This window comes from Oncorhynchus gorbuscha, linkage group LG16, assembly GCF_021184085.1.
Source record: "Oncorhynchus gorbuscha isolate QuinsamMale2020 ecotype Even-year linkage group LG16, OgorEven_v1.0, whole genome shotgun sequence".
In the NCBI taxonomy this organism is placed as follows: Eukaryota; Metazoa; Chordata; class Actinopteri; order Salmoniformes; family Salmonidae; genus Oncorhynchus; species Oncorhynchus gorbuscha.
Genome location: NC_060188.1, coordinates 60,081,860 through 60,096,455, shown reverse-complemented (window position 1 = coordinate 60,096,455; position 14,596 = coordinate 60,081,860). Strand labels below are relative to the sequence as shown.

The following is a 14,596-nucleotide window of genomic DNA, read 5'->3' as shown; positions in this document are numbered from 1 at the left end:
TGTTGACATGCATGAAACCAAGGCTTTTTCGATCACAGAAGTCAACAAATGAGGGTGCCTGGGGACATGCAGGGCCCGAACGCGGCAATTGACTGCCACTTGAACGCGGCAATTGACTGCCATTGTTAGGGCGGAGACAAGGGGAGAATCGTGCATCCTCCTCGGGTCGTCTCACCTCCTCAAAACCCATCAGAGGAGAAGGACCTCTGGCTTTCTCATCCAATTGGTTTTGAGAAGGAGGCTAGGAGAGGGGATTCAAGGAGTATGCAATTGAAATTTTCTGAAGACAATCTCATAATTAAAAAGTATCTCTGTCGTCACAATTACACATGGCACTGGTCTGAAAGCTGAGGTAGAATATGCACACGGTTTTTCTGTGTGTGGCCACTGCTCATGCTGTTAAGATGTTGGTTCCCGGAGAAGACATGTTTCTGAGGTCAGCAGGAGGATTATGAGATGGAGTTATGTCGGGATGCCACCGGGCCTCAAGCAAAGTCAAGAGAAGAGGAATGAGGTGGAAGGTGTGGTGAAGAGCTTGGAACCCGAGCCATGCTAGGATATATCAGTTATCCTTTTAGAGCTTTTGTGCCAAATCCACTGCGCTGTTTCATGTGCCAAGTTTATGGTCAAGTCACAGAAGTTTGTAGGAGGTAGATTACAAGATGTGGGAAATGTGCAAGAAGGCATGGTATAGAGGATTGTGTAGTTTCAGTGGATAAAGTTGTATGTGTTAACCGTAGGGGTGCCCATGTTGCTGGGGCTCAGAAGTGTCCAGTGCTAGAGAGAAAGCTTGAGGTGGGTAGACTCAGAGTATTGCAGAAGCTGTCATATGCTAAAGCAGTGAAGAAAGTAAAGGAGGAAAGGTCAAGGGTGAGAGGATCCCTGTAAGTAGTAGATCTGTGCCAGCACAGAGGGATAGGCCAATGAGTGATATATGCTTCAGTAAGGTTCGCTGGCTTCTAAGCAATGGTTATCAACTGTAATGCAGAAATGGAAATTAAATCACAGAAAATAGATGTAGTGGTAGTTGCAGGGAAGTATTTGTGTGTACGGGATTTGACTTCAGAAGAGTTACAGGGTGTAATGAGTGGTGGTGTCCTTTCCTCCCAGGCTGTTGGCACGGTGCAGGAGCAGATAGGGTCAAAGTAGTGGAATGGGGTAGTGGGTTTTTAATGATTGTAAGGTTAGTTGGTAGGGTAATTAAATATATATTTGTTTTCAGTGGCGATCCGTCATTCAGGGCAGGTGGGGCAGAGCCACCTGTTTTGAGCCTCACATTTTTACCAAAGAAAAAATAACATGCCTGTTTTGCATGTTATTTTGGCATTAATACGTGTCACATATCAGTTTGCAAACAATGTAATAACTAAAATAAATCATTGAGTTAATAAAGTCACATACAAACATGGTCTCTTTTTCTGTGGTGGTGGGGCACCCAGTGGAAAATACGTAGTGTATGGGGTTGGGAATGTTCTCTAGTTGCACAATGATTGGCTCAGTGTTCTGTCACTCATGGGGACACTATGTCACCAGCAAGTCTAAGGGTAGAGCTCGAAAATTCAAGCCACTTGGGTGCTGCTATAGATTGACATTAAGAAGTGCCCATCCAATAAGACTCAAGGTCATTGGCCACAGATAAAATTACGTCAAATCACGTTATATCAACAGTAGCTTTGATTGGACTGATCATATTTTCAAAATCTTAGCAAGCAGTCATCATCATGAATCAAGTCAACAATATACTGGCAAATCCTTTTAAATCCTTGTCATATGAAGAGAAATAATGAAGAGAAATTATAGATAAAACATATCGGTGCTCATTGGCCATTGGACATAAACATTACACAACAAGTTGGAAACGGTAAATTCAACAATGAGTGGTTTGGAAGGAATCAGTGGCCAACTGCAAGCATTGCAAAGCAATCACTTGCCTGCAATTCAGTGGAGTGGCTGTGTGGTCCAAAGTCTGGTTGTAAGGGTCTCTTTTCCAAGCTTAAAAGGATAAACATTCAACATTGGCCATGCTGTCAATCCAGCATGATTTCTTCCACGCTCAAAACAACTGTTAACTTGGAACTGGGAAATCTGATTTCAGTTAGTTCTAGACAAGCATTTCGCTACACCCGCAATAACATCTGCTAATCACGTGTATTTTTTCAAATATATTTCACCTTTATTTAACCAGGTAAGCCAGTTGAGAAAAAGTTGTCATTTACAACTGCGACCTGGCCAAGATAAAGCAAAGCAGTGCGACACAAACAACAACACAGAGTTACACATGGAATAAACAAATGTACAGTCAATAACACAATAGAAAAGTGTATATATACAGTGTGTGCAAATGAAGTAAGATTAGAGAGGTAAGGCAATAAATAGGCCATAGTGGCAAAATAATTACAATTCAGCAAATAAACACTGGAGTGATAGATGTGCAGAAGATGAATGTGCAAGTAAAGATACTGGGGTGCAAAGTAGCAAAGAAATTGCAATAAAATAAACAATATGGGGAGGAGGTAGTTGGATGGGCTATTTACAGATGGGCTATGTACAGGTGCAATGATCAGTAAGCTGCTCTGATAGCTGATGCTTAAAGTTAGTGAGGGAGATATGAGTCTCCAGCTTCAGTGATTTTTTGCAATTTGTTCCAGTCATCGTTCCAATATGTGACCAATACAATTTGATTTGATTTGAACTAGGAACTCGGGGGAAAAAAACTAGCTCCGACTGGGAAAATACATCTTGAACGGTGATCCAACTCAAAATTGTAGGTCAGGAACTACGGCCTCTTTCTCGAGCTACAACCTGAAGATCACTGACGTCATCATGATTCGACTTTGTTTTTTTCAGAGTTCCCAGTTGTCTTGAAAGCACCATAAATCCAGAGAATGCCAGACTTTGATGACAAAGTTTGATGACAAAATTTGCCTACGAAGGACCGTCACGCCACCTTCCTGTTCAAGTGAGCACAGAACAAGAAGGTCAGTCCAAAAATGTATTGTATGCTGCTGCATGAATTATGTAATATGTCAGGGGGATATGGATACTGTAGCTAATAAAGTGTACTAGGTGTATGTTGTGTAGTAAGTTGTTTGTGTGCTCCACCCTAATAAGTTGGTCTATTTTCCCTTCTTAATTTTGCCTACTGTTCTGATTTGGTGGTGCACATGTAGCCTATAACCTGTTTTAGAGAAATGTAATCATTGAATATTGTAAGAGCTTTCATTGTCTGCTTATTTGCCCCCTTTATTTATCATATGGTTCTGACTTGGTGTACAGGGAGAGCACTGTAAGAACAGCCCATGTTCTGAATTCTGTCGCTGTACATTTCAAAAGTGCTGAACAAATTGTTATATTGACTACGTTTGTCCTAGCTCGCTCATTAATGTCTTAATCAAAATTACGGATTGCCTTTTATCCGCTTGTCGTCCCCTTATGCCATAGTTTGTACATATCAATTGTCAGTAGAAACTACATTTGTTTAAGCAAGTCAGCCATATCAGCTATGTTTTTTTAAAGGCAGTAAATGAGGCGGAATTAACTGTTTTGCTGCCAGACAAGACTCCTCTGAAAGAAAGATGTAGCAGTGGTAAGGTGTTGGGACTGGTACTGGGACAGATGTAGCAGTGGTAAGGTGTTGGGACTGGTATTGGGACAGCTTTATGTAGGCCCTAACAGATTGTGGGCACCGTTTGTCACTGTTATAGTGCAATTAATGTATTGTTTAGTGTTGTGTAGTGGCTTTGCCCCACCAATATTTAAAATGCAAAAATCGCCACTGTTTGCATTTTTTACGTTTCCCCTTTTGTATCACAAAGCGAAATGGATTTATACCATAGTTCAGTTGGGGGCGGTAATGCAACATATTGGATGCCAACTGCCGTTAAACTTCACCAAAGAAGAAGAACAATTACGCATGTACTCCCTGCTGCCGAAAGAAAACATGGCGCTCGAGGAACCTAATGGAGATTTTCCATATTTACCTTCAGGGGCGGTGGAGGGTAAACTCGCGTTATCCTATGCTCAATATCATTGACATCCACTTTGGTCTAGTATGGTTTATTTATTATTGCTGTGAGCAGAGCATAAACAATCAACGCTAGCTTTCAAGTAATTCAATACCATTATGATTGCTAACGGTAGCTATTTAGCCATTTGAGATTCAAGCTCCAAGGTCGATGCAAGGCATTAGTGAAGGAGTAATGTTTGTTAGTAGATGGCTTGCTATTTTCAAAGCCACCTTGGCCTTCTGAAGAGTGCCTTTTATATGTGTGTACCTTTCGTCTTCTGTGTCTTTTAAGTACATTTGCTAAATCAGTAGCTAGCTAGTAGCCGAGTTGTTCTCGTGCAGCTAGCAGACACGAGATCCACATAGCACGTTGGGAGCGATGAAACATCTGAAGTACATTCATTTTCAGTGAAGTGGGCGGGAGGGCCTTTGGGCGATGTGAGCATCGGCAAGGGACGTGAACAGGGCGGACCAAAGTTGGGGAAAGCTGAACTTAATGCAAATACTCCGCGACATCGCGTTATTGACCAATCGAAACTCACTATAGTTTCCAGACCCTATTGGATTGGCTGTTGATACCTTCCACTTCCTAAGTCTGTTTGCTCGCACCAACATCAGGTTGATGCAAGCTATCCGAATTTACAAGTTAAATGAATCACGGCCATAAGTGTTAAAAGCTAAGTGTACTAGCTAGCTACAACTATGCATAAAGCAATATTATACCTTAGCTGTGAGCTCATCACAGGCCATAGAGCATCATAGATAATGATATACCATAGATGGATAGATCTATATGAGTATTTGGTGATTCTGTGTTTTCTGTTAAATTAACACTAACATCCATTCTTTTTCAGTAAACAGGATGATAAAGGAGAATGGTGACCTGTTTTCTGATGCCCTGTGCAAAGTCTGCAGTGCTGTCCTGAATTCTGACTCACAGAAACTTGCACATTATCAGGTCAGTGATCCCACTTGATTTTGACTCTTGTATGGTTGTTTTCTCAACCAGTATACAGAGCAGCAGCTGATGTTTTCATTATTTTGTTCTGTTTTCACATTCTTTTCAGAGCAAAAAGCATGCCAACAAAGTCAGGCGCTACATGAGCATCCACAAAGAAGAGGAGCCCACCATCAAAAGGTTCAAGTTGCCTTCGGGAGACAGCGTAAGTTACTTTTCAGCTAGAAAATGTTTCATCCAGCACTGCTCTTCCCAGTAGAGACCGTGTTCATGGATAGAGCTCCCTTAACCTTTTGTCTTCTTCACGGTTGCTGCCACCCCCCCCCCCCCGATATTCAGGCCAACAGTAATGAAGAGACGGACCGCTCCAAAGCCTGTCTTATATGTAATATGACATTTTCCTCTCCGGTGGTGGCTGAGTCCCACTACCAGGGCAAGGTGCATACCAAGAACCTGAGACTGAAGACTTTTGGCCACCAGCCCCCAGGTAAGAGGTTGCCTACATGGATTGTATGGACATATGGAATAAGCCTGTTTTAAATTTTCCACCCCATCTGCACACGTTCTTTTTCTCCTACTGTGTTATTCCTTCATCTCACATGCCTGTATTTTCCAAATGTACAAAAATATTACGTAAACTCCTTCCTGTCTGATTAATGTGTCATATCCTGCCTTCTATATCTGCCTTCTACCTCTCCAGTAGCACTACCTCAGGCCTTGGCCCCAGTAGTGAAGAAGAAGAAGACTCAGTTAGAAGAGGCGAGCAGCGTGGCATCGTCAGGCCCGGCCGAGGACGACCAGGACCACTTCTGTTCCATCTGCCATGCCTCATTCAACAACCCCCTCATGGCCAAGCAGCACTACGAAGGCAAGAAGCATAAAAAACAGCTGACCCAGCAGAAGCTGATGGAGACCTATGGGCCGTCCACAGCACCAGGTAGGACCTGGCCTTTAAAACTTCTCACGTTCTGTTCAAAAGCCTGGGGAAGTTCTCCTCAGGAAGACAATCAAAAGTGTTGGAGTCTAGATGGAAATATTTGTATATATTTCACATGGATATAGAGCTCCAAATAGAGGTGGTATTTGAGAAAATATTTCTGACTTGCAACAAGCTACTAAAACTTTGTCCGACACAGTAAGATAATAGGCACGCATAAAACAAGGAAACACACTCCCTTGGGCAGGGTTTACCAAACTCTGTACACGTTTGGTTTGTTGCCCTAGTACCACACTGTTGATCCAAATAATCAACATGCTTTGATCATTTGAATCCGCTGTGTAATGTTTGGGCAAAAACCAAAACATGCACCCGTAGGGGGCCCGAGGACCAAGTTTGGGAAATGCTACCCTAAAGGAAACCGAATTTATAAGAGCCAATCAAATGTGAGCATTATCAGCCAGCACTCCCATTGAAAAGCAAAATAAATCCAATACTGAAGTTCTCCAGACTTATAATAGACAAGACGAGATTTGGAAGGAGGCCCTACAAAACTAAGACCAGACAGCCACTGACACCCAACAGCCACTGACACCCATGTGGAAAGAAAAGCACTTGATTTAGAACTTTGTGAATATGGGCATATGATTATGTACATTTTTTAAAGATTCTATCAAGTGTAAATAATTGTCTCTGGAGGGTCATATACAGTAGCTGCAAGACAGTACAGGACCTTGTGTACCAATGCCGTATTGGGTCATTGCATGTTAGTGTCATGTCTAAAATGGCATTCCTTGCTAACTAGTCCCTCATATATGTGTCTCCAGCTTCTACAGTAAAGGGCTATCCATGCACTGTGTGCAACATTGAACTCAACTCTGTGGAACAGTATCAAGCTCACATCAGCGGCTCCAAACATAAGAACCAGTATGTGTCCCTCTTGCTCATTCCCACTCTCCCATGCCCCGTGAGCCAGTAGAAACAACAACCACTGCATGCACACACACCAACTGGAGTATACCACACTGCATGCCCAGATAACTTCTGTTTGGACTCCAAACAGAAGTTTTCGTATTCAGAAAATACCTGTTATTTTCCCTTCATATTTTAGTCTATAACATGGCTTTGTTGTAACACGTTTTATATATTTCCAGTGTCAGAGGGAAGAAAGGGAGCAACCCAACATTTGTCAGCCCCTCTGAAAACCAGTACACAGCAGAAAACCAGCAGTCTGAGTACCGTTATATGCCTGAAGCCGAACCTGTCCAGGAGGACTGGGGCGCTTTCAACCAGGACTACGAGTGAAGAGACTCCCAGTACCCCCACCTCTCTCCAACTACCACAGTTCACCAGCTACTGGTGTCCCTCAGTTAGGGCCAGGAGGATTTCCTGACCACATCACCTGACCAGGAAAAATTATTTGTTATAGGCTACAACTACGCCCCAGAGTTTTCCCTGTTCATGTCACATGGTCATGTAAAATCCCTGGAAAGAGAGTGTGTCCTCCCTTCTTCTCTCTGTGGTGTCGTATCTGCCTCATAGGTGAATCCTATCTATCTACTCCAGTTCTACTTCATTCTATCTGTACTCAGAGACGGTCAGTCTCCCAGTACATGTGTTGGTTGTGTTCTCAGTCGGTCAGACCAGAGAGGTATAGACACTTGGATATGTTGTCTATTATTCCTGTTCAAAATGTCAAATTTCAAATTCCGACATAATACAGTACAATAATATGACGTTGGTGTGATGGACTTGCAGTAGTGTTCTGGTTCTATTTTTATAGAACCCCCCCTCCCTTCTAGAGTTTTGTCCAACACCTACAGTGGGGCAAAAAAGTATTTAGTCAGCCACCAATTGTGAAAGTTCTCCCACTTAAAAATATGAGAGGCCTGTAATTTATCATAGGTACACTTCAACTAAGACAGACAAAATGAAGGAAAAAATCCAGAAAATCAAATTGTAGGATTTTTAATGAATTTATTTGCAAATTATGGTTTGCCCCACTGTAAATCTTTTGATCCATCTCTTTACATAATGTTTCTCTGTGACTGGCTGAGAGGAAAAACTCTCAAGAACATATCCTGTACGGAAAGTTATTTTTCTTGAACTTTTACTCGTTCTAGTATTTTCAGCTTGCGGATAGCAACATGGAGAGTAACTTGGACTTTCTAAAACAAATATTATATACATGTAATTTTCTGCACCCTACAACTTCAGTGTTTGTGAGAACCTTCTAGTTTGATGTCTATTGTAAGTAAAAGACTGCCAGATGATAAGTACGTCCTATAATCGTTTTATTATATGTACATGCGTTCGTATCAATTTAAAACGGGGCTGTCACAAACTAACCATACGTTGCAGCAGATAAGCAATGTCATACTCTAACCGTACTCTGTATTAGGAATGCGCTGTCAGTACCAGGGCTTAAAAAGCAATGTCATTTTGTTTTTATTCCAGTTTATTTCTGTTTTTAGTCACATGAAAAATGATATGAAGCAACTTACAATGTGAAATATGCCTTTACTAGACATCTGCTGTGGTATGTCATAGTTGTAGAAATCATACTGTTTTACTCCATAGTTGTCCATCTGTGCTGGTAGGGTCATGAAAGATTGTCTGAATATTGGTCAACATTCTGTCTGAGGGAGTGGTTTTTGGAATGGTATTTGACTGTGAATGTAAAGATAATCTGAGAGTGTTTCAGTGGTGATGGTGAGACTAAAATAAGCTATTTTAAAAGCTCAATGTTTGGTGTAGTAAGTGCTAAAACTTATGTTTTTGCTGCATTTATTGAATGGACAAAAAAATATCTACTTGGATATCGGTTGTATTAGTGAGGGATTGGATGTGCAGAATCGTCGTAGCAGTCCCGGGTGCGTTACTGACCGACAGTAAAGGATCCTAGATTTGTACTTTTATTGTTTCAAGTTAAATACTATGTTGATCTTTAAAAGCATAAATAGATTTTGATTGATCTTAAGATCCCATTCCCATTATTTCATTTTGTGACGAGTTGTGAAAGTTTGTCATTTCCTAAGATTGTTTTTTTTTCATCAGACATGACAAGTTGACTATCTATTACTGAATGTGTCGCCCTGCCTTTTGGCTGAAGAAACGTTACATTCATTTTGGATGTAATTCATTAGAAGAGGGCTTCTAAATACATTGTAAAACAAGCAGAAATATGGCCTTTTATTTCAGACCTCATTCTTATTGTGTTGTAAATTATCAGATTTATTTTCAATACAAACTATGTATGCCTAAAGAAGTGCTAGGGAAATGTGTATGTAGTAAAACAATGTTTTAACTAAAGTCAGATTTCCTGTATTTTTATTCATTTTACTAAATGTATTCCTGACACCCAAACATTTTGTCCGCTCTTCAAGCCCATTACTGTACAATGTCACTGGATGGCGCACTTACTCCTTTCTAGCCTGAGCAATAGATACTCTGGCTCACAATCAACGTTTATTGGTAGCATACACACATTTTCAGAGGTTTTCCCAGGTGCAGCGAAATGCTTGTTTCTAGCTCAAAAAGCACAGTAATACCTAGGAATAGTAAATACATCCCCCCCTACATCCTCCCCTTCTAGTCATGACTAGAATACAGTATATACTCACACAGTGAAACAGTATGTAAACATTAAAGTGACCAGTTTTCAATGGCTGTACATAGGCCAACAGTCTCTAAGGTCCAGTGTAGAGTACAGGGTGGTAGCCGGCTAGAACAGTGATTAATGTTCAGGGCAGGGTTCTAGGCAGAGGTCGCCTAGTGGTGACTAACAGTCTGATGGCCTGGAGGTAGAAGCTGTCTCTCGGTCCCAGCTTTGATGCACCTGTACTGTCTCCACCTTCTAGATGGTAGCGGGGTGGCTGAGGTCCGTTGATGATCTTGGCCTTCCTGTGACATTGGGTGCTGTAGATGTCCTGGAGAGCAGGCAGTGTGCCCCCGGTGATGCGTTGGGCTGACCGCACCACCCTCTGGAGAGTCGTGTGGTTGTAGACAGTGTAATTGCCATACCAGACGATGATGCAGCCCGAAAGGATGCTCACAATGGGGCATCTGTATACGTTTGTAAGGGTCTTGAGGGCCAAGACACATGTCTTCAGCCTCCTGAGGTTGACGAGGTGCTGTTGCGCTTTCACCACGCTGTCTGTGTGAAGGGACCCTTTCAGGTTGTCAGTGATATGTACGCAGAGGGACTTGGAGCTTTAGACCCACTCCACTTCGGCCCCGTCGATGTGGATGGAGGCGTGCTCTCTCCTATAGTCCACGATCAGCTCCTTCGTTTTTAGTTGACGTTGATGGTGAGGTTATTTTCCTGTCACCACTTCGCCAGAGCTCACCTCCCTGTAGGCTGTCTCATCGTTGTTGTACTTCATGAAGTGAGTGCTACAGGGCGATAGTCATTTAGTTCTGTTACCTTCGCTTACTTGGATACAGGTACAATGGTGGGCCGAGGCTTGCTCGGCCTCGGAAGCCTCTTGCCAGGGTTGTGCACCATACAGACAAGCAAACATCCATCGAACACAGACTCAAATTATTTCTCAAGAACAGTTTAAGCTTTTCAACATGTTCTGTATTGTTATCACTATTTTATTTGTAATCACTATAATTATACACATCTGTTTGTTCATTTTATGTGGTTCTCAACTAAGATTGAACCACAAACGTCTGTATTTGGATGATGTTTTCGCTTTTTAGTTCACATTTAATTTGAGAACATCTGTTTTCTTATGATTGAATGTTTTGAGGTGTGTGTGTAGAGCTTATTCTGAAATGGGTCATTTTATTTGAGTGAAGTACACATTGATCAAACGGGGAGGAAAGTTATTAGCTGACACACAAAGGCTGCTTTTGACACGTTTCTCTCCCTGTGTCTATTCAGGACATTGCTCCTGCACCACTGCACCATAGAGGTCAATGAGATTGATTTGGCAAAGGTACAAGTTCCATTCATAAAGTGTGTGTGTGTGTGTGTGTGTGTGAGAGCGTAGGAGGTAGAGGGTTCAGTCTTTTCATTGATAGCATCTATTTACTCGAATGGGGAGGTGTTTGGGTCCTCCATTCATAGAGCCAGGCCCTACTAGGCATCCGTTGGAGGCGCCAAGGTTTATAAACACTGCAGCCACACGTAGGCCAGCTCACGTCTGGAGCAGGCCAAGCACACAGCCCCCTGTTGTGGAGCAGAAGATAGGATAGCAATGCTGTATCGTGAAACTTTTTCCATAAACATTCACAGGCTGCCTAGTGTGTTTACCCTCGTGCTGTCATTGTGTGTAACTGTGCAGGCTGCCTGATGTTGTCAGGAGGGGAAATGGCCATAACACAACCAGACAGGAGGATTCATCTTGGTTAGGATGAATGGGCTGCTCTTTGTTTGGAACGAGAGATTCAAGCCAGCACTAACATGATAGCATCCCAAAATATACCGTTGAAATGAACAATAATCCAAATAAACCATGGTACCTTGTCATATACTTTAGAGGTACTGAATTGTGAAGTTTGGAGGTTGCCAAAATGTATTTTTCAGTGTCACATACTATATATTGTAGTCTGAGCAACTGTGCCGCTATCCTTATATCGTTCTAGGCCCATATTCATAGGAGTAGGACTGCTGATCTAGGCGTTGTGTTGAAAGAAAAATACCTTGTTCTTTATAAACTTTTTGGGTTTATTAGCCACAACTCTAACATCTTCACATTCGTGAGCTAGCATAACAAGGTTTAGCCAAAGTATGGTGGCCCTTCAGGATAACAATACAGTGAGTCAAAAGGAACACACAACAAACTCACAGGGTAGGCTATACAGCGGACATAACATTTACCCCCATCCTCCCAAAGTCTATGCTTGAAAGATAGTGTCCTGAAAATGAACAGGAATACAAATATCCCGAAGTGGATCCTCTGTTTGGATGACCACCCAGGACAATGGATCTAATCCCAGAAGCTGACCCAAAACAACTCGCCGCAGAAGGGACAGACTGAGCTGCTACCCGGTCAGGCTCCGTAGATGTGCACATCACCCACTACTCCCAAGTATACTACTCGCCAATGTCCAGTCTATTGACAACAAGGTAGATGAAATTCGTGCAAGGGTTGCCTTCCAGAGAGACATCAGAGACTGTAACATTCTCTGTTTCATGGAAACGTGACTCTCGGGATATGTTGTCGGAATCAGTTCAGCCACCGGGCTTCTCCATGCATCGTGCCGACAGAGATAAACACCTCTCTGGGAAAAGGAAGGGCGGGGGTGTATGCTCCATGATTAATGACTTATGGTGTAATCATAACAACATACAGGAACTCAAGTCCTTCTGCTCACCCGACCAAGAATTCAATACAATCAAATTCCATCCACATTACCTCCCAAGAGAATTCTCGTCAGTTATCGTCACAGCTGTGTACATTTCCCCTCAAGCAGACACCAAGACAGCCCTCAAGGAACTTTACTCTATGTAAACTGGAAACCATATATTCTAAGGCTATAATTTTAACAAAGCAAATTTGAGAACAAGGCTACCTGTCACGCCCTGACCTTAGAGAGCCTTTTTATTCCTCTATTTGGTTAGGTCAGAGTGTGATTTGGGTGGGCATTCTAGTTTTTCTATTTCTTTGTTGGCCAGGTATGGTTCCCAATCAGAGGCAGCTGTCTCGTTGTCTCTGATTGGGGATCATAGGCAGCCTTTTTTCCACCTTTAGTTTATGGGATCTTGTTTTTGTGTAGTGCCTGTGAGCACTCCAGTCATTACGTCTCGTTTGCTGTTTATTGTTTTTGTTGGTGAGTTTCATTTTAATAAACATGTGGAACTCTATGCATGCTGTGCCTTGGTCCGCTCATTTCAACGAACGTGACACTACCTAAATTCTATCAGCATATTGATTGCACTACGAGCGGGGATAATACACTTGATCACTGCTACTCTAACTTCCTCGATGCATACAAAGCCCTCCCTTCGGCAAATCCAACTATCTTGCTCCTACCGTCTTATAGGCAGACACTAAAACAGGATGTACCAGTGACTAGAACCATTCAACGCTGGGTGAAGATGGTTTTGATCACGCGGACTGGGACAGGTTCCGGTCAGCCTCAGAGAACAACATTAATCTATTTGCTGACTCGGTGAGTGAGTTTATAAAGAAGTGCATTGGAGATGTTGTACCATCTGTGACTATTATAACCTACCCTAACCAGAAACTGTGGATGGATGGCGGCATTCGCGCAAAGCTGAAAGCGCAAACCACCGCATTTAACCATGTTAAGAGTTCTGGGAATATGGCTGAATATAAACAGTGTAGTTATTCCCTCCGCAAGGCAATCAACAAGCGAAATGCTGTTACAGGGACAAAGTGGAGTCGCAATTCAACGGCTCAGACACGAGACGTATATAGTAGGGTCTACAGGAAATCACGGACGCCAAAAAGAAAACCATCCCCGTCACGGATGCCGACGTCACGCTTCCAGACAAATTAAACACCTTCTTTGCCCACTTTGAGGATAATACAGTGCCACCGTTGCTGCCCGCTAACAAGGACTGCGCCCCCTCCCTCTCATTCTCCGTGGCCGACGTGATTAAAACATTTAAACGTGTTAACCCTCGCAGGGCTGCTGGCACAGATGGCATCCCTAGCCTCATCCTCAGAGCATGCGCAGACCAGCTGGCTGGTGTGTTTAAGGATATATTCTATCGCTCCCTATCTCAGTCTGCTGTCCCCAAAGCTTCAAGATGGCCATCATTGTTCCTGTACCTAAGAAGGCAAAGATAACTGAACTAAATGACTACCGCCCTGTAGCACTCACTTCTGTCATCATGAAGTGCTTTAAAAGACTAATCAAGGATCATATCAGCTCCACCTTACCGGCCACCCTAGACCCACTTCAGTTTGCATACTGCCCCAACAGGTCCACAGACGGCATAATAGACTTTCTGACGGGCCGCCCCAGGTGGTGAAGGTAGGAAACAACATCTCCACTTAGCTGACCATCAACAATGGGGACCCACAAGGGTGCTTGCTCAGCCCCCTCCTGTACTCCCTGTTCACCCACGACTGCGTGGCCATGCACGCCTCCAACTCAATCATCAAGTTTGCAGACGACACAACAGTACTGTGCTTGATTACCAACAACGACGAGACAGCCTACAGGGAGGAGGGGAGGGCACTCGTGGATTGTGGTGTCAGGAAAGCAACCTCTTACTCAACATCAACAAACCAAAGGAGAAGATCGTGGACTTCAGGAAACAGCAGAGGGAGCACCCCCCCCTATCCACATGGAAGGGACAGCAGTGGGGAAGGTGGAAAGTTTTTTTAAGTTCCTCGGCGTACACATCACAGACAACTGAAACGGTCCACCCACACAGACAGTGTGGTGAAGAAGGCACAACAGTGCCTCTTCAACCTCAGGAGGCTGAAGAAATGTGGCTTGTCACCCAAAACCCTGACAAACTTTCACAGATGCACAATCGAGAGCATTCTGTCGGGCTGTATCACAGCCTGGTACGGCAACTGCACCGCACTGAACCGCAAGGCTTTCCAGAGGGGGGTGCGGTCTGCACAACACATCACCGGGGGGGCAAACTACCTGTCCTCCATGACACCTACAGCACCCGATGTCACAGGAAGGCCAAAAAGATCATCAAGGACAACAACCACCCAAGCCACTGCCTGTTCACACTGCTACCATCCAGAAGGTG

The 14,596-nt window shown here is 43.3% G+C and overlaps 1 protein-coding gene across 3 annotated transcripts; it reads left to right on the top strand.

Annotated features, from left to right (window-relative positions):
* Positions 1 to 3,870: 3,870 nt before the first annotated feature.
* Positions 3,871 to 9,213, top strand: LOC123999319 (zinc finger protein 346-like). 3 transcript variants are annotated; one of them, XM_046304949.1, is made up of 7 exons: positions 3,871 to 3,998; positions 4,861 to 4,964; positions 5,074 to 5,169; positions 5,304 to 5,451; positions 5,665 to 5,901; positions 6,729 to 6,828; positions 7,056 to 9,213. In XM_046304949.1, exons 1-7 carry the CDS (start codon positions 3,914 to 3,916, stop codon positions 7,204 to 7,206), a joined length of 921 nt encoding a protein of 306 aa, XP_046160905.1. In that variant the 5' UTR covers positions 3,871 to 3,913; the 3' UTR covers positions 7,207 to 9,213. The 3 variants fall into 3 exon arrangements, with proteins under 3 accessions (XP_046160905.1, XP_046160906.1, XP_046160907.1); XM_046304950.1 differs by lacking the exon at positions 3,871 to 3,998 and adding an exon at positions 4,003 to 4,107; XM_046304951.1 differs by lacking the exon at positions 3,871 to 3,998 and adding an exon at positions 4,117 to 4,266.
* Positions 9,214 to 14,596: the final 5,383 nt, after the last annotated feature.

Bases quoted from the DNA above. Each gene is read 5' to 3' on its own strand.
- LOC123999319 (XM_046304949.1), top strand. From the start codon at position 3,914: ATGTACTCCCTGCTGCCGAAAGAAAACATGGCGCTCGAGGAACCTAAT. The intron at 3,999-4,860 runs GTAAACTCGCGT...ATTCTTTTTCAG, and splicing joins ACCTTCAGGGGCGGTGGAGG to TAAACAGGATGATAAAGGAG. The intron at 4,965-5,073 runs GTCAGTGATCCC...CATTCTTTTCAG, and splicing joins AGAAACTTGCACATTATCAG to AGCAAAAAGCATGCCAACAA.